Here is a 16,188-nt window from a genome sequence, read left to right on the forward strand (position 1 = left end):
CTAATCAGAGGTTTGTGGACAGGGTGTTGAATGCTGTCCAGATTGTGACGCTCAGTCATATCGGTTCTGTATAAATAAACTCGACTTCGCCGAAACCCCGCTGTGCTGTCGAGATGCTATCGAGGTGCAAGTTGTGTCTCTCCAAGGAGAGAAAGAGAGAGAGAGGGAGAGAGAGAGAGAAAGGCTCTTGGCGCTTTCAACAAGTAGTTGTGGTGAGTCCCCCTCCCCGCCGCTCCTGCTGGTCTTAATTGGTTTTTGGGAAGCAGGACTGTGACGCCGCTCAGCCTGATGACATCACCCAGTCAGTCACACACAGCCGGACCGCCGCGCGCTCAGACGCACACGAGCCAGTTGTCGTTGGAGCAGCGCGAGCGCGGCAGCACTTCATTATCCTGAGCACGAGCTCGGAGGGGGGAAACACATTCACCTGTGCGGGAGGGACGCGCTCACCAGGATTTTTTTTTTCTTTCATTAATCTGAGCAGACTCCCACCTGAAAGGCGCAGCGAGTGGACACTTAAAACAAGAGTCTCTGTCTGTCGGACCCCACCGCTGTCCAGCAGGCGGACAAGTTTTTATTTTAATTTTTTTATTTTCATTTTTTATTTATTTTTGCCTTGACTGAGTGAGATCTTACAACCTGTGTCTGAAGGTGCTGTTTACATTTCTTCGAGAGAGACTGTGAGTGCCTGGTTTCTTCTTTTTATATAAAGGACCGTAATCGACCATGGCGGTACATGACGCCCGAAACTGGCCCGACTGCACAAAAATGATCGGACTGCTCCTCATGGTTGCGTCGATACTTACACAACAAGGTAAGAAACAGTCACTTATTTAAAAAAGAAAAAAAAAGTGTAGATTACTCCAATCAGCCCAGGACTGTGCGTTTCAATTCTTTTCTGAGCTTTAATAATAATGTGAGCAGAGACTAATTTAAACCTGACTACCACCTGTCAGGGCGGAGACGGGAGAATAAAGGTGATCTGCGCTTCTCGGTGAATTGCCTGTTAATGATTATGTTTCCGCAAGTTTCTCGAGTTGAGATGAGGCACCGTGACTAATTCGCCTTCAGAATGTGGTCCCGCATAGCTTTCGGTCATGGTTCCAGCTGCTTATCGCTCTTTGACCTGAGTTTCGGTCGGTGACTCAACGCCATGTTTAGTTTTCCTAAGGTGTGGCTCTGGAGAAAGGTGTTGCGAGGTGCTGCACGCATCCGCACGGCGGAGTGAGTCCTCTAGTCACTGTTCCAGACAGTCTGTCCCGTGTACCCCCCCCCCCCCCCCCCCCCCAAAAAAAAAAAAAAAAAAACACACACTCGCACAATGTCACCAGCCTCGCGTCCCTCTGCTCTGCTCTTTTTCTTCCCTCTACACGCTCATCATCACCTATTAGTTACACTCCAGCTGAGAAAAAATGGGCTGGAAACAGCTCTTAATGAACAAAGGGGGGGCTAACAACTGAAACTTTTCTATCTGGACTCATGACAAATGGCTCAACCTGTGCTGGCTTTTATTCAGTATTAGCTGATGTGCATTATTAGGGCACTCAATCAGATCCACTCACACTTCCTTTACCACACCAGTGACTTTGGTTCAAGGAAGTGACAGGCCCAGCCTGTTCCTTGGCAACCTGTTTACACACCTAAATATTTCAGGTGTTTCCAGTCCACTTCAGCTCAGGTGGCTTCTAGATTCTTCTGCCACAGGTCCAGACATGCAGAAGAGCATCAATGAAATGCAGTAAATCTTCTAGATCTGTATGACTACGACAGTGTGACTATTATAGTCTACTTCCTTATACAGATATTTTTTGCCTATATTTGATCACCCCTCCCTTTTTCTGTTATTTACACATACCTTGAATGAATTTTTAAACATGGTCACAGTCTAAATGTCACTCACAGCCACAGGAGCCTGTTAGCTGGTGGACATCACACGTAAATATGGGTGTTTCATCGTTCAACAAACAAACGCATTGTTTGCAATGTTGACCCTCAGCGGATTTTCCTCAGTTTTAAAAATAGTCAAACAGCGTTTTGTATCTTAAATGTATATGTGCAGGCATTTTTTTGACCCAGTAACACATGAATGTGTGGTATGCAGTTCAACATTTTCTCTGCTCTTTTTCTCCCTAGGCCAGCTTTTTGTTTTGTGTTGGAACTGGGGCAAGAATGTAGGGCTAGATCTAACATCCTGGCATAGTTACAGTATGAATTCTCTGTAGTGGATAGTATTATTGCCAGTTTGTTATGTTGTTGTTGTTTTAATAACCACTCATAAAAACAGTCACCCTGTTGACTTATTCATGCACCAGACCCTTTTTTGTCCATTTTACACATTATGGAGTATTCTGAGGGGAGGGAGAGAGATGCGATTGGGAGGGGGTCAAAAAAGGTTTTGCATATTTGAGTGAAAAAAGGATGCAAGGCTTTACCACTACAAGCAAAAACTCAGAATTTAGCCATCTTTTATTTGAGTCACTTTTTTTTTTAAAGCGTAAACCCCTGACCTGCTTTTGCGTAATAGTTAAGCTATGCAACTTAAGCTGCGACTGCTTTGGGAGCTGAAACTTTTCACTTGTCTACTTTGCATTTTCTCTTTCACGTATCCTCTCAAGCTTTGACAGCAACCACTTACCTCCACCTTCCATCCGGAGTCTGAGAGCCAGAGAAGTGATTTAATTCTCTGCACAGTTTTCAGTTTAATATCACCCAGCTTTAATGTAAAAAATTCAATATTGAGTCTGATGGATTTTTAATTAACATTGGCTTCTGTAATATTTTTCTTTTATATATGTTATATACCTTTCTGCAGAAGTAATCAGGTGTGCTGCTAGTTAATGCTCTGACATTAAACTATAATCACCTTCTGCCATTCAAGGTTTGAGGGGACTGTAGATGTGGGTCAGAAGAGCTTGGCCCATTACCATGGAGATGTTTTTATTGGAAGGGGTGGGCTTATGTGCGGGGGAGTTTCGGGTGGGGGTTATGAAGCTACGGCAGCATTGTCTTTCTGGCTGAGTAAGCTGCATGCATGCAGGGGGTGGCTGGCTGGCTGGCTGCCTGAGAAACTGGTGTGCAGGCAGGGTCAGGGCTGGGGGAAGAGGCCGCTTCCCTGTCTGCTCACAAATAAAGCACCATTGTTCCCTGTATACCTGAGATTATCTCGGCAAAGCTTCTTCATATGCAAAGCCACTCTGGATGGCTCTCCTAGGTTTTTGATGAAACAGGTGGCTCTTCAGCAGTCTCCTGCTTTGCGCGGGGCGGTGGTAGAGTTTCTGGATTGGCTGGAAGACTCAACGGGCAGCAACTGATTAAGACAGACGACCCCCCCGCCTCCCCTCTTTTCCCACCCGCCACTTGAAACATCCTTCTCTCCCGCCAACCCTCGCTCCCTCCCCCACCTCTGCTGCGGGCTACATACAGGGGCCTTGTTCTCATCTCAGCTTTTTCCAGCTATCTTTCATTCTCTCGTGCCCCGTGCTTTTGTTTGAGTGACGTTGGTGATTAGGTTATTCAAATAGCTTCGCCCTGCCTGTCTTTGGACTCAAGGTTGTGCTGTTTATGACAGGAAAAACATGCGGGCAGACAGGCAAATATACCACGTTACCTCAGCGTGCTCTGTCACTGAGGCTGTAGTATTTCTTGTCGGCCTGTTCTTCCACTCAAACCAGCATGTGCTGTAATCTCTTAAAATACATGAACATTTCCAGCATTTTCACAGGTCATTACAATATTAGCTGCCCTCTTCCTGCCCTCCCACACATACACACATACTTAGTGTGAATAGTCAGTAACTCTAATGTAGTGATGTTTCTTTTGGCAGTCCTACATGTGCAATTGCTCAAACTATTAGGTCTAACCATTTCCCTCCGCATAATGTGCTAACAGTGTAGTACTGCCAAGCCCGGGACCGTTTGTCATCACAACACAGAGCAAGCATGGCACTCTGACTGTTTAGAGGAATGTAATTGATGGATCATGAGCAGTGTTTATATGTTTTTTTTTGCATCCCTAAAAAGAGATAAGTAAGTCCTCAGTATCTCATTAGTTGTGGCAGAGCAGGGGGTTTCTGTCTAAGTTTGGTTTTTTTGCGCTAATGGCTGTCGTGGTTGGTCTTATCATTATGGAAATGAGCCGTCCTCACCCCTTTGCACCGGCCCTGTAAATGTCAGAAGGATTTTGAAAAGGTCGGTAGCGTGTATCCATACGTCTAACAAAGTCTCTTACTGGCCGTTACATCTGCTCGTAAGCGCACATTCACACACCGAGGCGCTTCACTGTATAAATGGCCCATCAATAACTTCCACCTTCCCTTTATAGTCACTATTAAAAGTCTGTTGATTCAGACATTAAAAAAAAATCCCCTGAATTTACTGCTTAATGGAGACATGTGAGTGATAACAAACCATTGTGTGTCTTTTTATACCGACATTGTGTGGCAAACACGGCCATGTTAATCTCTGAATAGCATAATTGTGAAATGATTGAGGGAAATATTTGGCATTTCACCAAATGAGCCCAATGATTTAGACAGATTTCTATTATTACTCACTCTTTCACCAGGTATGCTGTTGAAAAAAGGGATTTCAGCCTACTGGTGATATTTAATGGCTGTCTAGAAATGAAGTACCTCTTATCTACCAATAAACCAGTGAGTTGCATGAAGCTTTTTAACAGATGTAGTAACATTTAAACAGGAAGTACTAATTAAAAAAGGTCTGTGTGTGTAATAAATAAGCAGGCAAGGTTTTGCTTTGTATGTTTTTCATAACCAGTGACCACAAACACAAGAGATCCATTAGGTTTATTGTTGAACTGGCAAATATTATTAGACTGGATGGATGAATGTGAAGGGAGGGAGGTCGATGAGCACGAGTCACTGCGTCTTGTTGCATTTTAGGCCACATATTGAACCAGAAACACAATTGACGACACGTACGCTTGCGCGCTCATGTGCACGTACAGCTGGTGATGAATAAGAGCCGTAACCTGAAGCTGTGCTGCAAGTCTGATGACATTCCAATAAAAGGGAGGAAGCGTCGCATTGCTGCATGACAATGCATGTGTACGTTATTCTTTTCGACGGGAAGTGAAGTGTATCAACCTCCTCAGCGGCGCTGTAATCTTCCACAGACCTCAGATCTGGGGACAACCTTTTTTTTTTCTTTTCTTTTTTTTCTTTTTTTTTTACTGCCTGCTCATTTAATTGGCCCTGTTAAAAGATACTTTCCATGCATCTTGAAGTAGTGACATCCTGCAGCAGGAGAGCCAGAGCCAGTGGCTCTGTGACAGATCCCCCTCCATGTCGGATGTCCCTCCCCGCTGCACCCTGCCTGCATGTTCATGCTGGGTGGATGGTGGCCTGAGCTGGGGTCACACTGAGAAGCCCCCCCACTGGGATGTTTATGTTTGGCTCCCAGGATTGCCAGACTTCTGGAGCCGGGCCCATCTGATTGAAAAAGAAAATGAGCAGAAATCCTTGTCTCAGAAGGAATGCCAAGTGTTATTAATATGGATGGGGCAACCGAGGGGTTTCCAAAAACACCACTGTGCTGGGGTCAATGATATTCTTGGCAGAGGCGCTGAGTTAAACTTCCACCAACATAAAATCAGATGTGTTGGCTGATAAGAGTTTGCTCAAATAAACCATTTCATGATTCAGCCAAACCACCCATGTTAATAGATTATAGCTAATTTTAAGGCTTACCATTTAGTGCGACAGTGTGCCAGAAGCTTATCTTGTAGACAGTGTTTGAGGAATGTGGCTCACTTTTATTTTTCAGTCACACAGGCATTTCCACACCATTAGTCAAGATCCCTCCTGCCAAATCTGCATTTTCCTAACAAAGCCCAGATGGAATTTAGGGAGATGCAGGTCAAACCTGTTCAAGCTCAGCCAATGTGGAGAATGAGCTGTAATTCCTATTGAAGATCCATTGAAAGGCAGCCAAACCCTTTAAAAATAAAATCCTCTTAATTAACTAGACTTGGGAGATAGGTGTCTCTGTGACCCTGCTGTAGAGAAATCACTGAGGAGGAGCGGAGAAGGTGAAGCAGCGAGTGATGGTGGGCTTCGGGTGGGGGGGGGGGGCGCTGAGGATGTCGACATTTTCAAATTCCACACTGCAGCGTCTTGGCAGAGGAGGTGAAGGCGGATTTCAAAAAACTGCATGAGGGAGTGAACCAGGGAGGCCAAGAATTACCAGCTCATTTGTAATTTAGTCGCACCTCCCTCCTCTCTTCTTCTCCTTCGCTTGCAGCATTAGACACACATTTAATAGCTAAAGAGCTTCCCATTGTGGACAGTAAAAGACTGCTCGCATTGTCCTTTCACTTTTTATTATCGTTACCTGGCCTGTACCCCATTTCTGTCATCTTTCTTCTCTTTCTTTTGTCTTTGTCACAATCTTTTATTTCTGAAGCGCTCTCCACGCCGCTCTCTGTAGATCTTTCTGCGACTCAGCGATGAGGCCCTTGACTGTGTCCTCTTCTGTGTGTCTTCACTTACGCATGCACACAGCTGCTCATTAGCAGTCACCTTAATGTGTCTAAATGTAGTTTGCGAGGTGGAAGGTGGTTTGCGTTATTGATCCGGTATTGAATGGTGGATGATGCAGTGCCCTTATGTGATATTGAAAACATTTAGGGCTTGCTCCTTGAACATGGCAGCACCATGAAACACTTCTCTCTCTCTCTCTCTCTCTCTCTCTCTCTCTCTCTCTCTCTCTCTCTCTCTCTCTCTCTCTCTCTCTCTCTCTCTCTCTCTCTCTCTCTCTCTCTCTCTCTCTCTCTCTCTCTCTCTCTCTCTCTCTCTCTCTCTCTCTCTCTCTCTCTCTCTCTCTCTCTCTCTCTCTCTCTCTCTGCCACCTCCTCCTCATAATCCTTCCTAGTGTCCTTTCTGTCCCGCCTTCCACCCCAGCCTGCGAAATGTCGAATTGGTTTTACCGTTTTTATCACCTCCGGTCTCTCTTCACACATTTTTATCAACATGTGTTACAAGCAACGTTTCAGTTTTTCTGTCCACTTTGTCGCCTCTCTGCACACCTTTGCACGTCGGCATTATTATACACAACACAGACGCACTGCATCTTCATCACATCTGACTTTGACAAGGTCATGTCCAATTCACACTTATCAGAGGCAGTGGACAGGCTGGCTACAGGAGGAAATTGAATTTGGCGTGACACGGTCTTGTCAGGGCTCTGGGAGCCGACTGGAGTCATGCGCCTCTGAAATATTGTGCACAGCAACTGTTCAATTTAGTCGGCTTTCCTTGTGATCTCGGTCATTTTATCAGAGCAACATGGTAAAATTGTGTACTGTGATGTGAAATTGGAGTATTTTGACGGTAGATATGATCTCAGAAAATCAAGATGGGTAAGCTTTCTCTTTCATGTGCATGTCTGGTGAGTGCTCATGTTTTTGCAAGGCAAGCAGTGTAGTTACAATCCCACATCTTTATTTCATAACCGATATACAGGTTTTCTATTTTATTTTTTTTTAATTATTGGTTTAGGACAACACTGATAAACATGCAGCACAGTCTTCATTAGTCCCAAGAGATGTGAAATGGCAGCAACATTTAAATCCTCCCCTGAAGCAAGCAGCACATTAAGGTCAAAGAGAGGCAGCAGGTTTTTTCGGTTATTGGCCCGGTGTTTTGCCAACAGAGTGTGCCAGGACTGTTTGGTGTGGATCCTGAGGGAAAGCAGGTCCTCTTTCGATGGAGTGATTTGCCTCATTCATCTGTTCAGCTGATTGCCTGCTCCCTAATCAGCCACTTGCCTTCCTCTTAGCCTCTCTCCCCCTGCCATGTTTGTGCCTTTTTGTTTCCACTCCTCCATCTTGATTCATCCTTTCCCTTCTCTTTATGGCCTCTTGTAATGCTCCAACTTCTCCCTCTTTGTAATTTGGTCCAGATAATTGATCCATCTGCTCAGTAAACTGCTGTCCTACTGTATCTTTTTTTCTTACCCTCTTTCTGTTTTTTGGGTTTTTCCCCCCCTGCTCCTTTCACTTTGCGTCTTAGTCATCAGTCCCCTGTTTCTCCTTCTGTAATTGGAATGTCTGGTACTTTCCTCGATCCTCTTACGCTCTCTATCTCGTCTCTTCCTCTCTGAAGCTTTCCTCCTCTTTCTGTCCCCCTGTCCAATTCTCCAGTTGTCTCTTCCACCTATGTCATCCCCAAAGTTTCTCTTTAAGCTCATCCAAACTGCCTATGCTACTTCCCTTCTCCTACTCTCATTTGCTCCTTCTGTCTCTTGCTCCACTTTCCTCTTATACCTCCTTAACAGCCCCCACCCTCCCTACAGACATTTGTATTGCAGGCATCTGTACCGTCCTACCACCCCTAACGAGGTCTTCTGTTTCCCTTTTTTCTTCTCAACATCAATCATCCTCTCTCTTTCGCTCCTTCCATCTCTTTCTCCCTCTTTTTCCCTCTCTTCTGTCTAATGGCCAAGAACACCACCTCCCACTCCACCCTGGTGGGCATTTTTTGAAGGTTAAGTTGCTGTGACACTTTACAGTGTTTCACCCAACCTCACCCCTCCTCTGATTGTCTCACCCTTCTCTCCCTCTGTTCTTGCTCTTTTCCAGCCTGCAGAACGGCAATCATCACCACAACCTCATTACACGCACCCGCTACCACAAACACACAGAGACAGTCCCGAACTGAGGGATGTTGGGCTCATTTGATGGTTGAATCACTTGATTACTGTACGGAGGACAGGAAAGGGGGAATTGACACAGCGGAGTGAGAGTCGGTGAGGGAGCCGAGCGAGTAGGTGAGATGGAGGAATGGAAACAGATGCAGGAATTAGTTTCATTTCGACACAGCTAACCTGTCGTGCAGAGCCAGGATCAGGCTGACAATGTCCACTCCCCTGCTGCCAGATGCTGTCACACACTCGATTCCCCCTGCATGCAGTGACTTGGCTGGTAACATAGCCTGACTCATCTAACAGGAATCTCACACTGACGCCGAAATGGGATTACAGTTTGAAGAGTTAATTCCCAGTGTTAAAGTAATATATAAGCCAGTGCTGCACCCACAAACCAGATTCGTGCATAATTTTTTTGGATATATTCATTGTAAAGCTGTTCAAATAGATTTACTGGTTACTCATATAAAACATAAACACCCTGCTCGTTGAATCTAATCTGCTTTCTAACCTTAAAATGGGAACAATTTTTATATTAACGACAAATATAATGAAGTAAGAAAAGGTTGCACACTCACTCTGCATCTCCACCGTCCTTCACAGTGATTGAAATGTCCCTATATTGTAAAAGGAAACCTGACGTGATACACGCAAATGTAGTTTTACTCTAATGTAACCTAAAACATCCTATAATAAACTATTGAAATCATAGTCAAGAAGAAAATCTGCACAAAAAAAAGCCACCAAAAGGTATCAGTTGCCTGCTGACTGTTTCTCAGTCTTTACATTATCGAATCAGAGCTGTTAGGTTTTGAGGTGTTGATGAGGCAAAAAGTACAGATAGTTTTGGGTGAATTTCTTTGCCTCATAGTTTATTGGGTTTCAGGGTGAAGAAAATGATTTTTGGAGAAAATCACTGTCAAGAATCAATCAAAAAAAAAAAAAAGTCACACACAGCAGTGTCTTCTTTCTTTCTTTTCTAAATTATGCTCAGCTTTAGAGGTGTGACTGTATGATCATGCATATTTCAGACTGTCTGTCAAACATATTTTTACCCACCATCCAACAGCAGCAACCTTGAGGTGTTTTGAGTCCAAGCGGTCAGCCGGCTGCTGCAAGACAGAATGATACACTCTGCGTTACTGAAAACAGAGACACCATTGTTCTCGGACGAGCTTAGAGACCCTCCTCCTCCTTCCTCCCTTCAGACTCTTTCCCCCCTCTTTCCCCCGAATCCAGGTGAACTGAGGGAGGCCTTTGAAAAAGACCATCTATTGTTCTCCTCCTTCAAACTTCCCTTCCCTTGCTGTCCTCCTGCTGCACCACACCTGTATCGGTGGACAGGCCTGTCTTTCAGCCGTGGCCCTGGAGGGACAGTGGGTCTGTAACTAGAGCTGATTGGGTACTTCCTCTTAAAATGCACGCTGACGGAGAGGCCTTTTTCCTGTTGTGGATCCACCACTCTGATCCATTTTTTAACAAGTTGTCTTTGTACACAAAACTTTCATGCGCTCTTCAGTTGGCATTTGTGTGCAGAAGGTCAGATATCTGCATGCATGTGTGCGCCTCTCATGTCTCATACGCCCGCTCATTACTTACATACTTGCTGCTTTAGGTTTCTATCCGGGCCTCTTTAGGAGGAGCTGTGAGGGAGGGGACGAGAGCGAGGAGACATACTATCTCCTCTGCAGACTCGTACTTGTCGCCGGGGCCCTCTGGGTGTGTGCCGGCTCCCTCAGGTTGTGGCAAGCAGTCTCCTGAATCCTCCCCCTTTTTAAAAGCTTTTAAAGGAAACACTTTAACCACTTACTCCTGTCCTTTTCCTCTCTTCCCACTTTCCCTTTCTCGCAACAAGCTTGCGGCTGATTCGTGCACCAGTGATTCATGAATTTTTCTCTGGCACGGCACAGTCATGCAGGGTGCACACATGAGTGTGGTTGAGTGTGTGTGTGTGTGTGTGTGTGTGTGTGTGTGTGTGGTGTCTGTAGTGTATGCAGGGTTTGAACGGCATAAGAAAGCGGGATGCTGGGGGGTAAGGGGGGTGCACAGAGGGAATGTGCTGTGATGCCAGCCGTGATTAGAGCAGTAGCACTCGCCGTTTAAACACACATTTAAATAGACACAGCCTGGGGAAGATTGGGGGGGTGAGGTGAGGAAAGGATGAGGTTCTTCTGCTTGTGTAAACTGCCACAAGTGTTCTCAATTGTTCTGGTTTTAAATAGGAGTCCCTCAGGCTCCGCCTCTCAGCTTTTGTCTTGTTCATTTGTTTGTCTACTTCTCTCGTTGCTCTACTGTCTCCCTCTCCATTACATTCTTTACCTCTGACACAGGATTGCTTTATCTGGCATGGAATATTGATGTCCTCCGTAGATGTTTTCTCCACTCTGTGCCTTCCTTTACGATCCTCCTCTGTACTCCTTTACATGACTCCCTTCGGTGTGTCTGCTCATTCAGCTGTCATCCCTGTGCCAGTCAGTTCACCTCTCCTCCTCATTCCTTCCAAGTGACACTCTCTCCCTCTCCGTTGTTCCCCAGCTCATTGTAAGTTTGCCCCCTCCCACCTCCTCCTATATTTTCCTGCTGTTCTCCTTTCCAATGAAACGCTTTTCCTGTTTCTCTCTGAACCCGGCTTGTCTTGCCTGTCTCAGGTTTGAATGTCCTACTTTGAATTTCCTCTCAGGCCTCCCCCTCATGCTCTTTGCTCCTCCCCTTCTCTTCCCGCTGTTTATTTACATAAAGGGAGAAGGAGGTAGGTAAGGCTGTCGGGGCGGATTGATGGATGGCGAGAGGCCATGGGTGAGGAGATCTGGGCGTTTGATGGACGCTCTTGTCACTCAGGATAATACTTACAGAATTGGCTGCTTCGTTATTGTAAAAAGGCTCTTCCATGGAAGACTTGGCAGCTATAATAGGATTCGTTGGAGAACTTACTCTGTTCAACATGAGAATCATTCTGGTGTCCGTGGATCTGACATCGTTTCAGTTTTACAGCACTACAAACTAAACCTTTCTCTTAGACGTATATTGACATTTTACAACATGGAACATCTCCATCGACCGCAGCACTCTCCTGCACAGTGTGTCTGCCCTTTAAAAAGCACGTCCCTTGTAGATGACATAATTATGCAGTGTCAACGTGTGACAAGCTGAGCTTAGCCGCATTAGAAGAATTAATATGCACAGCGTAGGAGGAATCCTGTCCATGATCTTCTATTGCTTATAGCCACTCAGTTGCCTCCTCTCATCTTGAGAAGACTTCACTTCTGGGGCAACCTGATTGCAAGCCATTAAGGCTAATGCCGCTCTTTCACTTTACCCACTAGTACGTTTTTAGTTGTATATAATCTCAATATTAAAATCATTTTTCAAGTATAATGCTCGTGCTTGAGTTTTTGAGCTGACATCAGGGTTAATTGGCTTTAAAAAAAAAAAAAAAAAAAAAAAATTCAATATAGGCACCGACTTCTTAGTTGGGCCAGAAAGATCACACTTAAGATTAGACTTGATTTCTATGGATCGCCTAAAACTAAATTGATTTTAATGTGACACTTTTATTGGATTTCAGCTAAGTACTCATGGTTTATATGTGTTAACATAATCGCTTTATGCATTATCCATTGATTTAAGTAATTTCAGAGACTTGCTTCCTGCTAAGAGCTGCTAAAGGAGAATGAAAGTCTTTCAGATAATTGACTTGCAGTGACAGGCACTCGCAGCAAAAAAAAATGTAGGCGATAAAACAAAATAAGGCATTTAATTTACTACTACTACTACTCTGTGTTTGGGCTTCTCCCTTAAATTGTCACCACAGTGGATCATCTGCCTCCGTTTCGCCCCGCCCCCTGTCTCATTCCAATATGTACACACTAATACTGTATGTGAGGTAATGACTACAGTGAAGAGCGTGAAGCTGCTGTCCAGCCGTGCAGCTGCCTACTGTGTCATATTTCATAACACTGAGTATAGGTCAGCACAGTGAGACTTGTAGCCCGAGCCGTTACAAAACATACAGCTTGAAATATGGCAGCTGTACTCGGACTGAGGCGATAAACTGTTGACGACTGAACTTTAACTTACATTCCTGTGACTCAGAAAATGTGTAATGCCAGCAAGTTGTGATCAAATTATCTGTCAGCGTTTTGGCTCAGACTGGGAAAAAGACAAATGGCACTTTGGTTTAATTTTGCAAAGCAAACAGACATTAACAAATGAAGTAATTGATGACTTGAGAAATGTACTTTTTAGTGTGTAAGTGCTAAAAATTTGACAACCTTTTTCTTTTCAACTCGGAGCATCTCTCAGACATTGGATATTAATTAAGTCGTTGGGTCTTGTAGGCAGGTCAAAATTGTCACTTTGTGTTATGAGTTGATAACTACCGACCTCAATGCATTTTTAAATCTTGTTGCAACATTCAGCAAGCAAACAGCTCCTTTTGAACAGAGCGAAGATCTGAAAATGAAGCTAATTGATGCCTACAGTATAAGACAAGCTATAAAAAGATATCAAAGCACTTTCACTGTCCAAAATGTCATCAGCAAAGGGCAGTGAGGAGCTCTTGTGCAAGACAAAAGCTTTAAGATAAAACTGCCCATCTGCTGGGAATAAATCTCAAACAAAATCCTCAAATGACTGCAACGGAGCTGAAGGACAATTTAGCAGAGGGGGTGCAGCATAAACATCCTTGGAAAACCTCACCAGCGGCCTAGTGAGTCAACATCTGAGCAAAGAAAACAACATCTGGAGAACCCAGAGACAATCCACAGACTGCTTGAAATGTGTGAAGTTAAACTGCAGTTCTAACAAAGGTATTTTTAAAGAAAGGAAAACTTTTTTTAACACCTTACAAATACTGTTCACATATTTATATTGATGAAATAAATCTAGCATTTAAGTTTGAAATCTTTTAACTGACCTCTTGCACTTCAGCAATCTTGAGAAATATGTGATGTGCCTTGTTGGAACTTTTACCAATGCAAGTGCGATTTCTCATCTTTCATGCTTTCATGCATCAGAATCTGTTAATATATAGAAAAATAGGTTTTATCAAGCACATTTCTCATTTCAGTTTTGTGCCTTTGACACAGTGCTGCATTATGAATGTGTCTCAGTTGTCAGCGTATATACCGAAGCATCTGAAACAATTTGAAAATAATTTAAAAATATATGTTTGTATCCCTCCGTGCTTAGCATTAACTGAAATGCTTTATCTTGATCTAACGTTTATATGGAAAAAATTGAATCCTACAGATTAATTTATTTACATTATTTTTACTGTATCTTTGCTTTCCATGACATAAATCAAAACTATATTTTAACTGAGTTGAATTATGAAGATAATTAGCTATTTTTGGATGATGCACCTGTATATGCTATGTGGTCTCTGGAAATTTTTCCTGAACCTTATTCTTCATAAGTAAATATGAAAAAGAACGAGATGCTGACTGGAATATTATCAGGAAAATGTAAAATTGTGGTCGATCCGAACTGTATTGGCATTTGCAGGTTGATTTAAACACTACAAATGCCCCTTTCAAGTAAAAAACAGCTTGGAGGACGTCTTGACAAATTGAGTGAATGAGTCAGCTAAGCACAAAATCATTAGAGCGCCTAACAGTTGACAAACTCGGTTTGTGCTGAGTCTGTAGTTGCAGGAGCGACAGGAGAAAAGGAGTTGCAGAGATCAGGTGAGTAGATGCATCAGGGCGAGCGAGCAGAAGAGCCGAGTTCAGCCGTGCTGCTGGAGGTAAATGTATGTTGGCACTAGCTAAAGGCAGTATGGGAGTGAGAGCACAATGGCGAGGGAAGAGAGGAGCCTGTTACTGAACCATCAGTGGCTGTAATGAGACACAGGTGCAGCCTGTGGAACCAGATCCCCTATCAGGGAGGAGGAGGAGGGTGGGGTGGCTGAAAATAAGTCGGAGATACTGTGAAGCCACAAGACAGAAGATTCAATGCAACACCTCGCTTTGATACGGCATTATTACTTATTAGCATGTGCATACCCATAGGAGTTCTTGAACAATCACCCGAAAACAGTAGGCACCCTGGGGACATGTCGCTACTCTGGGTGCCCAGGCTGCTTTTTTCTCTCTCCATTCATTTGCATCTATTTTAGGTACCTAGTTAAAAAATCATAAGTGCAACACATTAAAAACCAGCGTGACATGCAGCCACATCATAGGAATAATTCTGGGTCTTTGTTTGTAGTTCATCATCATCTCTGATCATTTCATTTAGACTTGGTTTTCAAACATATGCTAATGAGTGTGGAGCCAGGAAAAGCCGGAGCTTTGCAACACTGCAACTGATTTCAGCACTTGATTGTTAATGAACTTATATTTGGGTTTGCTTGCTAAAAACAGAAAATGTTGGATTAGTTGGAAAAGCTGCTTTGAAAATTGGTTAGCAGGGAGGAAGCAATGAGGAAACAGATTAAGGAGGACCGAAGGGAGAATGTAAGGTGACAGAGTGAGATAGGATGGAGCGAGAGGAACAGAGACAGGAGAGGAAAGAGGGGCACAAGCTGCACAGGAAAAGGTGTTAAGACAGTGTCAGGGGTATTGAATCAGAGGAGCATGTGCGAGGATGTGAGAGGCAGAACCACACTGTGTGCCGCAGGCGAGGTGTGGGCACTGTTGTCGCTTCTATGCATGTTTTCTTTCCTTTCACAACTTTTAAGATCAATCAAAGGTACAAACCAAGTGGACACAGGAGGAATCCCCACAGTAACAAGTGTGTGTGAGAGCGTGCACAGAGGGCGTGCGTGTGTGCAGAGAGGGAAGAGCGGTTCAGGGCAGGTGCAGTCAGCAAGTTCATGAGGATGCAGGGTTTGTTTGAATGTTAGACATCAGAGAGGCTGAGAGAATGGCCTTTGTGTTCAGACAATAATGAGTGGGTAAATATTTTTGGAAAAGCACGCTGTGTCGGTAGATTCCGCTTTAAGGCAGCGGGGGTGACAATGAAGGAGGGTGAGATAAGACGGCGAGCTAAGGAAACTGTGAAGCAGCAGCTATGTTTATTTCACCATGCAGAGATGTGAACACAAACTGAGCTTTGTCCCGCACCCGGACCAACTTAATGTTAGAGCTAGCTGTGAGACCTCAGAGAGATGCAGAAACTGCTTTGCTCTTTCCCCTTCATTTGCTGCCAAATGACATCGCTTACCCTGCTACGGGCTTGCCCGCGCTGCCAGTGGCTGCTATCATGAATGAACAATGCATACTTCTCAGGGTCTCTACCTCTCCTCGGGGTGCTTCTCCGCAGGCCGAAGGTGTGCACTGCAGGACGCGGAGCGAGGCTTTCACGCTGTGACAGCCTTGTTAGAGCGATGTTTGATGTGTCTCATTTTCTAACGTGGGAACACGATGCGAAGATAAACACACACAGGCGCGAAGCACATGTACAAACACACACGTTCGGGTGCGACCTCCACATGGCCCCCAGTAGGGTTTATATGCATTTCTTTTTATTGCTATTGTATCAAGGCAGCGCATCTCCAAAGTGGGGGCGAGGGATAAGAGAG

At 44.4% G+C, this 16,188-nt stretch overlaps 1 protein-coding gene across 2 annotated transcripts in view; it reads left to right on the forward strand.

Annotated features, from left to right (window-relative positions):
- Positions 1-315: 315 nt before the first annotated feature.
- The window catches only part of LOC115396991 (poliovirus receptor homolog), an 82,849-nt gene continuing 66,976 nt past the window's right edge, over positions 316-16,188 (forward strand). For both annotated transcript variants that reach the window (XM_030103130.1, XM_030103129.1), the window contains exon 1: positions 316-814. In XM_030103130.1, the coding sequence (XP_029958990.1) occupies positions 727-814 (88 nt within the window). In that variant the 5' untranslated portion in view covers positions 316-726. The remainder of the gene's footprint in view (positions 815-16,188) is intronic.

This window comes from Salarias fasciatus, chromosome 11 (assembly GCF_902148845.1).
Source record: "Salarias fasciatus chromosome 11, fSalaFa1.1, whole genome shotgun sequence".
Taxonomy (NCBI): domain Eukaryota; kingdom Metazoa; phylum Chordata; class Actinopteri; order Blenniiformes; family Blenniidae; genus Salarias; species Salarias fasciatus.